Source organism: Pristis pectinata, chromosome 21 (genome assembly GCF_009764475.1).
Source record: "Pristis pectinata isolate sPriPec2 chromosome 21, sPriPec2.1.pri, whole genome shotgun sequence".
Taxonomy (NCBI): Eukaryota; Metazoa; Chordata; class Chondrichthyes; order Rhinopristiformes; family Pristidae; genus Pristis; species Pristis pectinata.
The window spans coordinates 6926993-6945825 of record NC_067425.1 but is presented as its reverse complement, the minus strand read 5'-3'; the positions used below and the strand labels follow the sequence as shown (position 1 = coordinate 6945825).

Sequence of the window (18833 nt, the reverse complement as noted above, 5' to 3'; positions counted from 1 at the left end):
CAATAATTCCATGGGGAGTGGCAGATCTCTGTTAACTCACTCAAGTCTTTACCTGAGTGACAAGATAATGAATGAATGTAATATCTTTGCAGCTGATGTTTTCCTTTTATGCACTGCACAATGCCTCACCAAGCAGTGCAGTTACAGATTGAAAAGAAAGGTATTGCAGATGCTAAAAATCTTAAATAAAAACCAAAAATGTGGAAATTGAATCAGCTACGATTGTATTGAATGGCAGAGCAGGTTGTGTCCTATGTATGTATGTAGGATTTCTGTAGCATCTATGGAGAGGGACAGAATTAATGTTTTAAGTTGATTTCCCTTCTTCAGAACGATTGTAATGAAAGGTCATAGAGTCATACAGCATAGAAACAGGCCCTTCAGCCCAACTGGTCCATGCTGTCCGAGATTCCCATCTAAGCTAGTCCCATTTGCCCACATTTGGCCCATATCCCTCTAAACCTTTCCTATCCATGTACCTATCCAAATGTCTTTTAATGTGTCATTGACCTGAAGTGTTAACCCAGTCTCTCTGTCCACGGATGCTGCCTGACCTGCTGAGTGCAGAATTTTCTGCTTTTATTTTGGTTACACATCAGGCCATCACAGATAGGTTGCATTTGATAATATTGTTATTCCTTCTTGAGATATGGTCATCCATGAAAAAGCCAGTGCATTGTCTCTCCCTAAACCCCATGTGATTCTGGAGTCTCATGGTACCAGGCAAGGGAAAGATGGAAGACCCTTTCTCTCAAGAACATCAGTGAAACAAATGGATTTTTACAACATTTCATTCGTTTTATGATCACCATCGTGACACTCACTTTTTAATTCCAGATTTTGGTAAATTGGTTTATTATTTTCACGTGTATAGTGAAAAACGTTGTTTTGCATGCCATCCATACAGATCATTTCATCACATCAGTGCAGTGAGGTAGTACAAGGGAAAACAATAACAGAATGCAGAATAAAGTGTTACAGTTACAGAGAAAGTGCAGTGCAGGTAGACAGTAAGGTGCAAGGGCACGACGAGGTAGATTGTGAGGTTAAGAGTCCATCTTATCGTACTAGTGAACTGTTCAATAGTATTATAACAGTGGGATAGAAGCTGTGCTTGTGCCTGGTGGTACGTGCTTTCAGGCTTTTGTATCTTCTGCTCCATGGAAGGGGGGAGAAGAATGTCCAGAATGAGTGGGGTCCTTGATTATGTTGGTTTTACCAAGGCAGCAAGAAGTGTAGACAGAGTCGATGGGGGTTTCACCAATTGAATTTTGAAAAGTCCAGTGACTCCATGGTGGATTCCGAACTCTTGTTTCTGGACCACAGAGCAGTAACTTCATCATTGTGCTGTTGTACTCCATACCCTAATGTAAATGTTTGTTGGGAATCCGGGTGTTCAAGTGCACAGATAACTGACAATGGATATGGTGGACTCAATTGACTGTCCTGTGGTTAATATGGTAATCTGATAATTCAATACAATGTGTTCCATAGCATTGACCATTGACAAGGCAGCTTGGGTCATGAATGCACCCTGATTGGATTAGATGGGATACTCAGGGTTAGGATTCTTTCCATTCATCTCCAGGTCCTTCCAACTGTAACCAAAATGGAGTGGACAGTGGTGACACTCAGCCCCAACTTGTGCTTGTAAAACCTCAGCAGGATCCCCATGCACATGGCAGGTGCACAATTTGAGGAGAACAAGAAGAGAAAAAAAGCAGTGGGGAGAAACTTTGGTCATCAGAGCTACAATTATGCAAACATTTTGGCTGTCAGTCACAGGGACTTCTGTGGTTCCAGTGGTTTAGATGGGAATATATCCAGTGACCGAATATGCAGAGTAAATCCAGTGGCTGATACACATGAAACACAAAGACATATTTCACCACAGTTACCACGCCAATAACCTACACGTATTCAGTCTCTGTAGCTTGTTTAATAAGTGCTTAAGCATGGCTTTGCAAACCGAAGTATAAATTCCCCACATCAACTGCATTAGTCAACCAAGAGAATAAATGCAGGTCATTTTCCCCAAGTTCCAAGTTTTTCTAGGCATGCGTCAAATGTAATAAAAGTAGCTGGGGTGACAGACCTCAGATTTTGCCTTCTTTCCACTGTAAAAGTGTTCAGTTTACCTCAGAGAAGGGAGCTGAGAATAGAGATTCAATATTCATGGAATGACTGATATGAATCAATGCCCTAAACTTCTGTAACACCCAAGATTTTACTATTTTTTTAACATTCTGGCAAAACTATTCAGTGCCAGTAATTCACGTAATAACTTACAGAAAATGCACCCCAAAATGTTAAGATGTAGAAACCTTCTCAAATTGAGCACCCACTCCCACGACTGGCCCATATACTTTACCTTTAGAGAAGTTCACTCACTCTGCGTCACATCTACAACGATCGGTGCCAGGGATGCAACATTAGCATCCCCTTGTGAGTTTGGACTAGATATGTGTCCATGTTTGTTTCCTCTAAAGATGGACCAAATTAACACTTGGTGAGGCATGGTTTGATATGAGTCATTAAGCTGCTTCATTCCATGCCATCTAAATGTACAGAGCAACACCTACAATCAGATTCATTTATTTCAATCAATAGAATTGCTTTTTGTGTCATATAACTTTCCTCACATGACTGAACCATCTTGCTGGACTTGGAATTGCTTCCCTGAATTTTGCTGTTTTTTTATGCCTGCCTTTTTCTGCCTGATCGTGTAACATCCTCTTACATAAACCTCTCTAAATCCACTTATATCTTTCTCCACAGAGATTAAACACAGTGAATACTAAGTGTTTTTTATGATATTCTGGATGAGCTAAAGAATCTCTTGTTGCTTTAGTCTCTGGAAAAACTGCAACTGATAAGTAATTTTAATTATAATTTGACCAGAGTCCTTATTTCCAAACCTGAGAATACACCTTAGATTGAAGAATATTGTAAGTATGACTGTATTTTCAAATCCTTTCCATCGGTAAAATGGTTAGAACACCCTGGACATGGCAACATTCCAATGAATCAATCAAAATGAGAGCAATCTGCATTCAGAAAGAAATAAAATATCAAAGGACAAGCTTTTCTAAGCATTCCTTGGAATGATCACAGGTCTGGCAAAATGTACACTAATTCAACACTTTACCTGAAAATGGTGCATAGATCAAACTAGTCTTTTCACAATAGGCATGTAAACATATTATTAACCAAACGTACCTTTCAATCTGATGACATGATCCTCAAATCTCCAGTAGAGTATTCCTTCTGACACCGTAACATCAAACAGCTTTGCTGTCCTCAATTGATCAGCTGGGGAACCATGAATAAAAAGTATGAAAGCCTGCATACATTATTGTACTAAAAACATAAGGGAATTGCTGGGACCATTAACATACCAGTACAGGTATTGCTTTGTGGGAAATAGTTAACCTAAATAGTATGAGTATATTACACCTCCACTTTAAACTTGTTTCTCAGTCTACGAGGCAAAGATTAATTGCAAAAATACAGTCCCACAAACACTTCTTGCAATTTCAGTACTTTTCTATATTCATTTTTCAGGATGTGGACGTCACTGGCAAGGCCAGTATTTCATGTCCATCCCTCATTGCTCTTAGGAAGATGGTGGTGAGACACCTTCTTGAAGCAAAGCAGCCTTCTGGGGAAGGTAATCCCATTGTACTGTTGGGTAAGGAGGTCCAGCATTTAGACCCAGTGATAATGAAGAATCGGCAATATATTTCCAAATCAGGTTGGTGTATCATTTGGAAAAGAAATTCAAGGTAGTGGGGGGAGTTCCCATGAGCCTGCTGCCCTTGTCCTTGGTGGTAAAGGTCATGGGTTTGGGTGGTGCTTCAGAGCTGCTTAGGCAAATAATTACAGTACATTTTGCAGTTATGCTTCATTGGTATGTGAAGACTATGGGTGGTAGATTGAGTGCCAATCAAGTGGGTGACTTTGTTCTGGATGTAAAGCTTGATGGAGCTGCACTCATCCAAGCAAGTGGAGAGTATTCCATCATCTTCTTGATTTGTACCTTGTGGATGGTGGAAAGGATCTGGGTATCACTTGTCCTAGGATATTTTGTATCTGACGTCCTTATGGGCACACAATTTATATGGCTGGGCCAGATGACTTTCTGTTCATTGGTGACTCCTAGAATGCTGATGACGAGAGTCTCGGCCATTGAAATGCCATTGACTATCAAGGGTAGAAGGTGGACTTTCTTTAGTTATACATCATCATTTCCTGGCTCTCCTGTGGCACAAATGCTATTTGCCACTTATCAGTCTATGGCTGCATAATGTTTAGGTCTCATTGCATGCAGGCATGGATTGATTCATTTGGTGAAGAGCTGCAAATAGAATTAAAAATTATGCAATCTTTACAATCAGCACCCAGAACGCTCTGATCAACACCTCATAAACTCACAACCTTTTCCACCAAGAAGGAAAAGGGTTGTGAGCTTTTGACCTGATGATGCAGAAAGGTCTTTGATGAAGCAGGTGAAGATGACTGTATTCTGTCATTGTTTTTACCCTGTACTACCTCAATACACTGTTGTAATGAATTCATCTGTACAAATGGTATGCAAGACAAGTTTTTCACTGTACCTCGGTACAAGTGACAATAATAAACCAATACCAATACCAATACTAGGCAATGGACACTGCCCTGAAGAGCTCCTACAGTGATGTTCCCTGGTTGAAATACTTGACCTGTCTTATGTTCCACACAAAAATAAACAAAATTTAGTGCAATGGAACTCTGTTTTCACAAAACAAGCATTAGAAGCAGATCAGAGTGACCCTTTTAGCTGTCAGTTATGGAAGTGAATTAATTTAGAAATTGCTAAGAATGTTTCATCACAACAAATTGCTGATTGAATCAGTGAACCTTTAATATTCATGGAATAATTTGGAAGAAGGCCATTTGACTCATCATGTCCATGTTGGATCTTGTAGATCCACTCGCCAGTTCTTTCCCCATGGACCTGATTGTTTTCCCCTCCCAGTATTTATCCCACCTCCTTTGGCTTCATTGTCTACTTGGGCAGTAAATTCAAGATTATAATAAGTTACTGAATTAACAAAGTTCTTCTCACCTCTCTTCTGGTTTCTTTGCCTATGAACTCAGCTCTGTGGAACAGGGCTGCAGCGGTCAGTACTGTTGCTGCACGGCTCCAGCGACCCAGTTTGATCCTGATCCAGGGTGCTGTCTGTGTGGAGTTTGCACATTCTCCCTGTAACCTCATGAATTCCCCCGGGTGCTCTGATTTCCTCGCACATCTCAAAGGTGTGCTGTTGGTAGGTTCATTGGCCACTGGAAATTACCCATAAGACCATAAGACATAGGAACAGAATTAGGCCATTCAGCGCATCGTCTGTTCCGCCATTCGATCATGGCTGATTTATTTTTCCCTCTCAACCCCATTCTCCTGCCTTCTCCCTGTAACCTTTGACACCCTTACTAATCAAGAACCTATCAATCTCCACTTTAAATATACCCAATGACTTGGCCTCCACAGCCGTCTGTGGCAATGAATTCCACAGATTCACCACCCTCTGGCTGAAGAAATTCCTCCTCATCTCTGTTGTAAAGGGAAGTCCTTCTATTCTGAGGCTGTGCCCTCTGGTCCTAGACTCTCCCACTGCTGGAAACATCCTCCCCACGTCCACTCTATCCAGGCCTTTCAATATTCAGCAGGTTTCAACAAGATCCCCCCTCATCCTTCTAAACTCCTGCGAGTACAGGCCCAGAGCCATCAAACGCTCCTCATACATTAACCCTCTCATTCCTGGGATCATTCTTGTAAACCTCCTCTGGATCCTCTCCAATGCCAGCATACCCTTCCTTAGATGTGGGGCCCAAAACTGCTCACAATACTCCAGATGTGGTCTGACCAATGCCTTATAAAGCCTCAGCATTACATCCTTGCTTTTATATTCTAGTCCTCTGAAAATGAATGCTAACATTGCATTTGCCTTCCTTACTACCAATTCAACCTGCAAGTTAACCTTTGGCGAACCCTGCACTAGGACTCCCAAGTCCCCTCGCACCTCTGATTTCTGAATTCACTCCCCATTTAGAAAATAGTCTACGCCTTTACTCCTTCCACCAAAGTGCATGACTGTACACTTCCTTACGCTGTATTCCATCTGATACTTCTTTGCCCATTCTCCCAACCTGTCCAAATCCTTCTGCAGATTCCCTGCTTTCTCAACACTACCTGCCCCTCCACCTATCTTTGTATCATCCACAAACTTGGCCACAAAGCCATCAATTCCGTCATCCAGATCATTAACATATAATGTAAAAAGTAGCGGACCCAACACCAACCCCTGAGGAATACCGCTTGTCACCGGCAGCCAACCAGAAAAGGCCCCCTTTATTCCCACTGTCTGCCTTCTGCCAGTCAGCCAATCTTATATCCACACTAGTACCTTTCCTGTAACACCACGGGCTCTCATATGCGGCACCTTGTCAAAGGCCTTCTGAAAATCCAAGTAAACAACATCCACCAACTCTCCTTTGGCTAACCTGCCTGTTACTTCCTCAAAGAATTCCAACAGATTTGTCAGGCAAGATTTACCCCTGAGGAAACCATGCTGACTTCAACCTATTTTATCATGTGCTTCCAAGTACCCTGAAAGCTCATCCTTAATAAATGGATTCTAAAACCTTACCAACCACTGAAGTCAGGCTAACTGGCCTATAATCTCCTGTGTTTTGCCTTCCTCCCTTCTTGAAGAGTGGAGTGACATTTGCGATTTTCCAGTCCTCCGGAACCATTCCTGACTCTAGCAATTCTTGAAAGATCACTACTAATGCCTCCACAGTCTCTGCAGCTACCTCTTTCAGAACCCTGGAGTGTAGTCTGTCTGGTTCAGGTGACTTATCTACCTTCAGACCTTTCAGTTTCCCAAGCACCTTCTCCTTAGTAATAGCGACTACATTCACTTATGCCCCTGACCCTCTCGAATTTCTGAACATCTTTGTAAATTTTCTCTGCGGTCTTTCAAGCTTATTGATATCTTTCCTGTAGGTAAGTGATGAGAACTGCACACAATACTCTAAATTTGGCCTCACCAACGTCTTGTACAACTTCAACATAACATCCCAAGTCCTGTACTCAGTGCCCCCATTTATGAAGGCCAATGTGCCAAAAGCGGTCTTTACGACCTTATCCACCTGTGACGCCACTTTCAAGGAATTATGGATCTGTATTCCCTTTGTTCTACTGCAAATCTCAGTGCCCTACCATTCACTGTGTAAGTCTTACCCTGGTTTGTCCTCCAAAGTGCAATACCTCACACTTGTCTGCATTCCATCTCTGTTTGAAGGAAATATGGGAACTCCTTTCCCTGCAGTTACCAGCCCTTCTGCCACAAGAAATAGTTTACCCTTACTATCCTAAAACCCCGTGTAAATATTAAACCTCTTTGTCTTACCTGTTCTAAGGTACACCTCTACCTTTTCCATTCTCTCCACATAACTGAAGTCCTTTATTCTGGTAACTATTCTTCAATCTATCCAAAACTTCAGAAATGGACCGGTTGTCTTTATTCCCTGGAGGGCTCCACAATTTTTAACCTGTGTTGGCCACTCATTGCTCACTGAGAAATTGGTTTCTGGTGACATTTTGCTGACTGAGTTTGGAACTTCCTCAGGGAATGCAACTTGCAAGTCATGATAATGTGCTAATTTTCATAATAAAATACTGATGCAGCAACTCTTCAGAGCTGACTTCTTTGTACGAGCATCTAGAATGGCTAAACATGTCATGATTGCTTCCCAATAAGGAGGTAGCAAAGTCTGCCAGTTTTGTCCAGTGATGAATTTGTCCTCAATACAAACAAATAACTCATGATGTGAGGCATGGAGATATTCCTGAGAGACATGGTGAGGTACAAAAGTCTTTTAGTTTATTTATAGTTTAATTCAGCTGCCTGGTTCCTGAAACCTTCTCATACAACATCAAAGGTGGGATTACTCACCAAGTATGCTGTTTAGAATCTGAAATGTAGGCACCATCTCATTAAAGTTACATTCTGAAAAGGGGAACAGAAAACAAGGGAAAATAAGTCTGAAAATAGGATTTCTGAAGTACATGATTTTTAATTTACTATCTGGGGAATAACTCACAGACTTATTGGACACATCTAACTTTCAATCCAAATTGGGTAACAAAATTTGCAAAATTAGGCATTTTTCTTACATCAAAAGACTCAGACATTAGGCAATGGTTCTGGATTACTGATGTGCTGAACTTTTCTTTTAAAAAGTCTGCAAAGTTATAAAGCAGTTCACTTAATCAGTGCCCTTCAGCTGGATTCATTCCATCACCAGTGCACTGTGGCCCCAGCATGTAAGATCCATAAGATGCATGGCAGCACCTCAACAAGATTGCTACGACAGTACCTTCCTCTCTGTAAGCTTCTCCAAGTGAGGCAGACTAGAGTAATAGTGCTTTGGAGGCTTCAGTGGTAGGGTCTGAGAGAAAGGTTAACCACTTCCAGCACCCTCCAAGTTATACAGCACCCTGACTCTGTTCCTTCATCACTGCTGCAACTCCCCAACAATACAGTGGGAGCAATGTCACCACAAGACCTGGAGTGTTGCAAGAGGCATCCCACCACCACCTTCTAAAGGCAACTAGAGATGGGCAATAAATGGCAGCCTTGCCAGTGACAACAACCACCCAAGAACATGCAGAGGGTGGTGCATGAATGGAATGAGCTGCCAGAGGAAGTGGTTAAGGGAGGTACAATAATAACACTTAAAAGGCAGTTGGACAGGTACATGGATAGGAAAGGTTTAGGGGGAGATGGGCCAAATGGGACTCGCTTAGATGGGCATCTTGGTCGGCATGGACGAGTTGAGCTGCAGGGGGTGCTTCCATGCTTGTTTACTCTGTGAATCTATAACACATTTTACTTCTTTTAAATGAGTGTCAGCTGAATAATTTGTGCAGTCTCTAGTGTCCACAGCTAATGAAATAAGCATTGCAAATTCTGGAACTGCAGGCAGTATGTGTGGAGATAGTTAACATTTCATGTTAATAATTTCAGACTTCTTGTATCCCTGTTTCCAAATATACAATGTATGGAAACATAACACATTGCTGACCCACGGCTTTCTACTAACTCAAATTACTAGGTGTTCCTTTGTAATTTATACATTCCTGGTTGAGAAATTAGTTGGCTGCCCTTCTCTCTGATCTATCCCAATGCCTTTATGACAGGTAATTAGGTAAGGCGATGTACACAAAACACATTCAGTTTGAAAAGAAAAACAATAAAATAATGACTCAAGCTGCATAATGGATGACACAAACAAGGTTAAAAAGATGAGGTAAGTTTAGAAGTGATACTGTGCTTGGGGTTTAAAGTCCTGTACAGGAAAGATCCTTGAAGGAGATTCACAGACTTGACATCCTGGGTAAACTTTTGCTACCAGTTTTGATTTCAGCCTCTGATGAGTTAAACCATTTCTGTGAGTAGGAATGCTACAATTGACCTCCCTCTCTCCAATTAGTCCCACTGGGGAGGGAAAGGGGGTAAAAAAACAATTAGCCTGGGTTCTGGTGTTTAACTGTTATCCAGCAATGTCTGTTGGGGCCAGATTAGGCCTTGTTGAAATATAGATCGCCCCAATCATTGCCAAGACATCTACATCTGCTGCAATGGTTTGGAGCAACTTGGTGCTTTGGAGTTTCATCCTAAGCCTTTAGAATGGGGGATATGGGAGAGAACACTGACAATACTGATTAATGACTGGTGGAAGAATTAAAAATAAAGAGTAATTTAAAAATAAAGGGTCCAAGAACAAATTAAAACTTCAAGATGCATCATTTTCTTTAAGTGAAATATTTTATAAAATGCATAAATTCAAACTGAGTTTGCAATCTGAATGATTTGTGTCTACCATATAACAGGACAAGAGAGGTCTATATTCCAAAGTTCACTCTACAAGGTGACTATGACTTAATTGAAATGTTTCAAGACCTGGGTGTGATGGATCTCTTCCAGAATCAAGCAGATTTGTCTGGTGTATGTGAACAGGGAAACCTGCACATTAGCAAGGTAAGTAGTTCAGCCATGTTTTCACCATTTATTCTGGCAATATATACACAATTTGGATATTCTTTTAAAGAGTTTGTGATTTGTCAGTTCAGGAATCCAACTGATAGTTGTAATTCATAAGCCTCCCAAGTGCAAGCAAGTTTTTTTTCAGCAATGGCGGTCATTCTGTTGAGTGGTGAGTTTCTCGCTGCAACAGGAGAAGGTTTGTACTGATAATGTTTCATAGAATTGTAAGGGATGATGGAACATTTTCCAGTGAAATGCAATGGGATGGGAGTACGCCCAACACTATACTCAAGGTTTAATTGAATAGATGGTGTCTGCGCTCTGCAATGAACTCACCCAAGGAGTTATCTTCATCGATGGAGTTGAACGTCATTGTAATCCCTGTGTGATTTCCATATCAGGCCACATGGGATGACAGCATTCCTCTTCAGTCCTCCTTCTGGAGCCTTTCAGGGGATCTTGGAGCACATCATCCTGGGATGCCCCTTAATGGGCATTCCAACGACAACATGTCCTTAAAGTCGCAGCACTGTTGTGGGAGGTCAACAGAGTACAGAAGTGATCTACCCTATACCACTGGGCACTTCCCTCAACACTAAAACAACCACCTGATCTCCATTTGGCACCTCCCTGATCCTATAATTTCCCCATTTCTTAGTTGTGCTCTTCAACATCTGACAACTACTGTTCCCCTCCCACCCCAGCAGATACCCCCAACAGTTGAAATAAAAACAGAAAATGCTGGAAACACTCAGCAAGTCAGGAAGCATCCATGGAAAGAGAAAGAGTTAACGTTTCAAGTCCGGGACCCTTCATCAGAACCTGATGAAAGGTCATTGACCTGATATGTTAACTGTTCCTCCCTCCACGGATGCTGCCTGACCTGCTGAGTGTTTCCAGCAATTTCTGTTTTTATTTCAGACTTACAGCATCTGCAGTTTATCTGCTTATTCCACCCCATACACCCCCTCCACCCCTCACCTGCTCCGCCCTGGGGTCCTGGGGTCTGTGTAGCTTCCAATCATCCCCACCCCTCACTTCACCACCTCTGATTCCCACCCCAAGCAATCTGGCAGTCCACCCCACTCCTGATCCCACAGATGCTGTTTCCATGACATCCTCCTCACCCTTCCCCCCCTCCCCCCCACCCCCAAAACCAGGCCACAGCTCGAGTCAAAGCCGCAGTCAAAGTCCTGGGCTCAGCCTCAGGTGAGGAACTGCTGCAGGAACTGGGAAACTGTACAATGTCTAGTATGTTGTGATCACCCCACTAGATGACAACTGAAGCCTTGTGCAGAGGGTCACTCAAACCCACCCTACTGGGGACACTGGAATTTTTAGGCAAACGAGAGGTGACCTGCCTGAGAAGGTGGAGACAGGGTTGTGCTCACAGCCAAGTTTGACCCAATTAGCATCCAGTATTTGCATGGCTTTGCAATAGGAGCTACTAGCAAGAGAGTCCATAATCAGCAGGCATGGATTTAATAAAAGGAGGAAGATGGAAAATGTTTGTTACACATGGAATTTATATTATCTGAAATGCACTGCCTGGGAGAATGGTGGAGCAGCTTCAAATGTAACTTTTGAAGGGGGAATTGGGTAAATACTTTAAGGAAAAAATTGCAGAGAAGCAGAAGTAGTTAGTAACTCTCAGAGAGCAGACAAACAATGGGCCAAATCACCATATTCTGTGCTGCGTGATCAGGAAAATGAACCCTTGTTAATTTTCTTTTCCTCAACCCAGGTGTTCTCCCAAACAAAATCAATTAACTCAGAGAAGCAGATTCAGAAACCTAGGACTTCACTGATCCATGTAGCTCAGTATCCACTAGTCAGTGGTGTCCATCAATCGATCCATCCAGTGAGCTGATACTGCAATCTAATACTTGCTGACTTTACCCTCACCCACATCATATTTTTCTTCCTTTCTTTCCCTCAGATGAAGCAACGTGTTGTAATGAACGTGGATGAAGAAGGAAGTGAAGCAGCCGCCGTCTCCCTTTCTGGGTTCATTCCTCTATCCTCACAGGCCAAATTTATGGCTGACCGTCCCTTCCTGTTCCTCATCTTAGAGCATCACACCAGATCGTTGCTTTTCATGGGGAGAGTGGTGAACCCTTTAAACCAATAAAAAGGAGGCAACCCAAGTGAGGTTATGTAAGTTCCAGCAGGAGTAATAGCACACTACTATGTCAAACAGAAAGCCCAGAAAATCTGCCAAATTAATCACTCCCTAACTTAATTGTTCACTGTTCATTATTCATTCTTAATGCCTGTATTTTGTTTTAATGTTCAGGTACCTATTATTTTCCAAACCTTTAAGTAAGTACCCCGTCACATTTACACCAAAGTGGTTGAGAATGAGGAGGGGACTCAACCCCGGATCCCAGCACTGCTGTGCAGGACAATGCTGGTGCTTAATTATGCTGTCTACTGAGGCTAAACTCTCTGTTTAAGTACATGTATTTGAGTGCCTTCAAATATCAAACTCTTCTTTTTTATTCTGGAGTTTTTTGCCATATGGTTTTGGGTGGGTTGTATATATATTGTAAATAAATACAGAAAATGCTGAAAGTAGCAGGTTCAATTGCATCCACACAGAGGCAGAAGAGTTAATAGCTGAGCTTAGGCAATAGCATTGATGGCGAGACGACTAGTGTTTGCTGACATTGTTCTGTGCAACTGTCAGCAATCTGGGGATTTTCATGCATATATAACAACACAGAAATCCAGATGTTACCATCAGTGATTTGGCGTGCCTTTGCAGACTGCAATGTTTGCAGCCTTATTCACTGCAATCAAGCTGAAATCACTTGAACTGACATAAATTTAGCTTTTTACAAGTTACTCCCACCATAAATTCCCCTGAAAATCTTATGCTTAGTTACACGAGATCCATGTGGACTTTAATGGCATACTAAGCTATATTTACTCCTTAGCAAACTACCTGGCCTTAAAATATTAAATTTACCTATCTGAATGGTGAATTGCTTATATGAATATTTCAAAATAAATGGGATTTGGAAATATTTTAAAATATTAAGAGTGCATTTATGATATTTCAGCCTCTAATCACATACATGTATTCCAACCCTTATATTGTACTCTCTGTAATGTTTAAAAAGTTAATGAAGAAATGCTTTCTGCATTCCTGTCTGTGGGAAGTGTTTAATATGATTCACTGCTCAGCCAACTTGATCGTGTCACTGCTGGTGGGCAGCAGGGATCCTGCTGATGCCTGAGAGGGGACTTTGTCACCATAGATCACTTGATCTTTGTGGGAACCTTTCTTACAGTCAGTGGGAGGCACTGCTTTTTCATCACTAAATGCAAATTGTAGCACAACATTTCACCTCAATGACTTCCAACCTACCACTGGAGTTCATCAACCCAAAGTTAACCACTTCTCCTTCCGATAACATTGCTGATCTGCTGAGGGTTTCCAGTATTTTCTGGTCTTATTTCAGATTTCCAATATTCTGCTTTTGTATTAGTGTATATAGTGTATCATAACTGAACAGGATTCACTGATTGCCTGCACATTCATATTTCTATTCAATATCTTAGAAAGGACACCAAATGTAATGCTTCTATAACTGGAGAATGTCCTGCATTTGTGGGATATCTTTAAGAGAGTGATGAACAGAATTCCCAAAGAGCAGACATTTTATGTGGTAGATCAAGAAGTGATGGGTGAGGGTTCTGACTTTGAATTTTGCTATTCATCTTCCCAGTGGAGGAAAATGAAAAATTAGAAGTAAAATAGGAGGAATGGAAATGAACATCTATTCCTCATAATTCAAAGATGCTTGTCAAATTATCTGATAACACGAATTGAAATCATTGCAAAAACATCTCATATACTGTTTTATTAAAATTGCTTAATCTGAACTGGATAATCCCTTTTTTCTTCAACAAAAGGCAACCAACAGCAGTGGACCAAAAAAGAATTGGCAGTAACATCACTGGGTCAGTGCACAACAACTTATATTCTTACTGCAGCAGAACATTCTGATGTGCTTCTCAGAAATGTCACCGAATAAAAAATGATTCTAAAGGAAATATAAAATGGGAAGTTTAAAACACAGGTCACAAGGTGACTTCAGGGAGAAATATGGAGCAAGGTGAAGATGTTCAGGGAAAGAATTCCAAAATTAAGAGCTGTGGGGCTGAATGTAGAAATGGCAATGGTGGAGAGTTGAAATTTGGGGATGAACCGGAGGAGTGGAAAGAGTTCAGTGGGTTACAGGAGATTATAGAGGCAGGGAGTGTACAGAAAAACTGATGTTCAAAAGGTATTCAACACCAGCACCCTAGCCTTATATTCCTCTAGCTTGGAATCAAAAGCAAATTAAAGAAGACTATCTTCTGTTTAAGTTTTCATTAGTTTAATTCCCCAAACATCAATTTAACTGAACCTGCTGAATACAGCAAGCTTCAATACATATCAAATTAGATGAGATTTGCTGAGAAGTGAAAACTCAGACCATCCTTTTAAGAACCTTGGGTTGATTTTAGTTTGCTGAAATTGGGGGTGGCTGGAGAAGTTTAGTTATAATGAAAGATTAGACATACCAGCGCTGCTTGACTTTGCAGGAACAGGTGTCATTGAGAGAAAGTATATAGGAGAAAGGTGTATAAAAAGTAAGCACTAGATAGCATGGACCTAATTCCCATAGCTGGAGCTGGGACAGCAATATCCGGGGAAATAGAAAGGGAATTCGTAGAAGGATTAGAGGAGAATTGAGGATAAATTTTGTTAACCCACAGAGCGATGAGGAATCTGAAACTCATGGTCAGAATGGATGGTGGAAGCAGAAATTCTCATTTAATTTAAAAGCTCTTGATATGCCATAATCTACAAATTCACAAATCAAAAGCTGAGAAGTAGGATTAGAACTTTTGGTCAACATGGGTCAATGGGTTGAATGGTCTACATCACTGGTGTAAATGTTTATGATTGAGGGCCGAGTGCCTTCCTCCTTCCTCCTACGATAATTTGCCTTCTGTATTATTCTGAAAAATACATAAAATTACTGCACATTTCACTGCACATTCTTTACCTTGATAGCGCTTTAGATCTCAGGTCACGGAGGTACAACTTTACAGAGTGAAAATAATGCCAAAATGGTGTAAATCTCCCAAGCGGAACGAATGCCAAACTAACTATGATTTCAATGGAATATAAGTTCTAACTTCAGTGTAGTGAAATCAAAAAGCGTTTTGCAGGGAGTTTAAATGGAGACTTGGCAGATGTTGGAAGAGTTAGCTTGTGAAATTTGACTTCTGATACTAAATAGAGACAGCAGTGGAGATAAAAGATACAGCTAAAGATCACCAAAGGTTATAGATTGATGAAGCACACAAACTACGAGTAACCTTGGATCAGGAGGCTTTGAAAAGGAGGTAATTGACACATCTATGTCCAGGTAATAACAAAAGAATTTTAAGCTGTAATACACAGCTCATACTAATATATAGTCAGAGCAGTGGGGTACAAGTTTTATATTCACTTTTCAGCTGAGGGTCTTGGTGGCAAGGCCAGCATTTATTACCCAATCCCAATTTCCCTTAAGGGGTTCGTGTTGAGTTGCCTTCTTGAACAACTGCAGTCTATACGATTATAATCAAAGTAGGGAAGGTGCAATTGGGATGGCATTGCGAATCTTGAGGCTGTGCATCAGGAACACACACATGTCCTGCATAAATGGCAGAAGAAGTGCACCATCTCACAAAATACTCATGCACCAAATGCTCAATCTGTGGAAGAGCCTACAGTTCCTATCTTGGCCTCATCAGCCACAAAAGGGGAGAGGCAGCAAGTCATCTTCAATCACGGGGGGGGGGGGGGGGGGGGGGGGGCCTTGGGAAGAAGAGGAAGAGGAAGATGAATTTTAAAGCACTGCTAGCCAAAAGAAGAGGTTGGACAAACTTCAATTGTTTTCTCTAGAGCAATGAAGGCTGGGGAGACCTGATAGTAGTTTATGAAATTATGAGAGGCATAAATAAGGTAGATAGTCCATTTCCCCGGGTAGAAATGTCACATACTAGAGGGCATAACTTTAGAGAGAGAAAGTTTAAAGGAGATTTACAAGGCAATTTTTTTTCCACACAGAGAGTGGTAGGTGCTTGGAACTTGCTGCCAGGGGAACTAGTGGAAGCAGATGCAATAGTGGTGTTTAAGAGGCATTTAGACAGGCACATGAACAGGCAGGTAATGGAGGATATAGACAAGGTGCAGGCAGATGGAATTAATTTAAATTGGCATCGTGGTCGGTACAGACATCCTGTGCTGTACTGTTTTATGATCATGCCAATGGTCCTGTTTTCAGCTGATTTTTAAATTAAGTCCCAAATAAGGATACAGAAAAGGATGAGCAAAAGAACAACAAATCCAACTCCAGTGTAAAGCTGCATTGACATATCAACTGTAAAATGGTTTTTGGTTTTGGCTGACATGAAGCAGCTGTCACGTAGACCCAAAGTCCAACTTTAGGAGCATTCATTTGACTGTTTTAATAATGGGCTCATTTGAAAATGGGAGGAATTGTCTACTTCAGGTAATTATTCAGAAGTGCTGTTGGAAATTTCAAGATTTCTTTCCGATTAATAGATGATTGATTTGTAAATCAGTTGTGCAGTTAACATTTTCATTTTTGGAAGAACTCCACTTGAATTATTCTCAGCAATTCAAGAGAAAGAACCTTCATTAGTCTTGGCAGCAATCCCACCTCCTGTACCAGCTCATTTTAAATTAACTTTATAACTTTGTTTTTCAACTCATGATATTTATTCAACATATATTGGCTGAGGGGGTAGAAGGGTGGGTTGGCAAGTTTGCAGACGACACAAAGATTGGTGGTGTTGTGGATAGTGTGGAAGATTGTCGAAGATTGCAGAGGGACATTGATAGGATGCAGAGCCGGGCTTCAATCCGGAGAAGTGTGAGGTGGTACACTTTGGAAGGACAAACTCCAAGGCAGAGTACAAAGTTAATGGCAGGATCCTGGGTAGTGTGGAGGAGTAGAGGGATCTGGGGGTCCATATCCACAGATCTCTGAAAGTTGTCTCACAGGTGGATAGGGTAGTTAAGAAAGCTTATGGGATGTTAGCCTTCATAAGTCGTGGGATCGAGTTTGAGAGCCATGAGGTAATGATGCAGCTCTACAAAACTCTGGTTAGACCACACTTAGAGTACTGTGTCCAGTTCTGGACCCCTCATTATAGGAAGCATGTGGAAGCAATGGAAAAGGTGCAGAGGAGATTTACTAGGACGCTGCCTGGTTTAGAGAATATGGATTATGAGGAGAGACTAAGGGAGCTAGGAATTTACTCCTTGGAGAGAAGGAGGATGAGAGGAGACATGATAGAGATATATAAAATATTAAGAGGAATAGATAGAGTGGACAGCCAGCACCTCTTTCCCAGGGCACCAATGCTCAATACAAGAGGGCATGGCTTTAAAGTAATGGGTGGGAAGTTCAAGGGAGATATCAGAGGAATGTTTTTTACCCAGAGAGTGGTTGGGGCATGGAACGCGCTGCCTGGGGCGGTGGTGGAGGCAGGTACATTGGCCAAATTCAAGAGATTGCTAGATAAACATATGGAGGAATTTAGAATGGAGCGATATGTGGGAGGAAGGGGTTAGATAATCTTAGGCAAGGTTTAAAGGTTGGCACAACATTGTGGGCCGAAGGGCCTGTTTTGTGCTGTACTGTTCTATGATTCTACGATTATGATTCTGACTCCCTCCAGGAGTTCGTGTTCGCCTCAGAATCAGAACGATCCTGACTCCATATTACAAAGTTAGTGCTGTTGTCAAGTGAGATGGTTTATGCAACAGTGGAACAGTGAAATGTTTCCCATAGGGGGATGAGCTGTGAGAGAGGATTAGAGAAGCTTAAGTTTGACAGTCTGGAAAATAGGTGGTTAAGAATTGATTTCACTTAAGCATATAAAATCTAAAATGGTATGCACAAAGTAAATACAGATTACTACTTCAAAGTAAGCCAGGAGAGTAGGCCAGAGGACATAACTAGACATGATGGAAATGTACGTATAAAATATATTAGAAAGGAATTCTTTATTTTTATATCAGCTATGTCTCACTGCCAGCATCTTGTTTCTGAGGCAAAAGGTCATGAGCCCAGTCCAGGTTCTTGACTCACAATTGGTCTGATGCTCGATCACAGTCCTGTTCGAGTTATGTATGGTCTTCCGGATAAAATGTTAAACCAAAGCTGTGTCCATCCTCTCAGGTGGATGCAAATAATTCCATTGCATTTTTGAAAGTCATTTAGGGCACTTCTCCATGTGATGATTAAGTCAAAACTTAATCATCAACCAACACAAATAAAACAAAGAACTTAGCTGATGTGTTTCCCCACATTGTAACAGGCTGACACCAAACTCCCAAAACAGACCTCTACACCGAGTTCCATCACTGGAAGAGATGACCAGGCAGACAGAAAAGATTTAAGGAAGATGCTCAATGGGCTCCTTGACGGAGTGCAATATCCCCACTGAGTCCTGAATCCTGGGAATCTCGGTCCTGTGACCAGTGGAGATGGAGCATGCATTAAGAACCTCGAGTCTAGTATCAGATGCTTAAAGAAGTCCTGCCTAAGTGGTGGAAAGAGTGCACCACTTCACAAACCACCCAGTGCATGTTCTGTCAGGCACTTCCTGCCCCAGACGTGGAAGAGTTTGTGGTTCTCACATTGGTCTCATCAGTTACTT

General features: G+C 41.5%; 1 protein-coding gene across 1 annotated transcript in view; it reads left to right on the top strand.

Moving 5' to 3' along the window:
• LOC127581314 (heparin cofactor 2-like) overlaps window positions 1–13941 on the top strand; it is a 28590-nt gene extending 14649 nt beyond the window's left edge. The window contains exons 3-4 of the mRNA XM_052035599.1: window positions 9941–10088; window positions 12034–13941. Of these exons, the coding sequence (XP_051891559.1) occupies window positions 9941–10088; window positions 12034–12225 (340 nt within the window). The 3' untranslated portion in view covers window positions 12226–13941. The remainder of the gene's footprint in view (window positions 1–9940; window positions 10089–12033) is intronic.
• Window positions 13942–18833: the final 4892 nt, after the last annotated feature.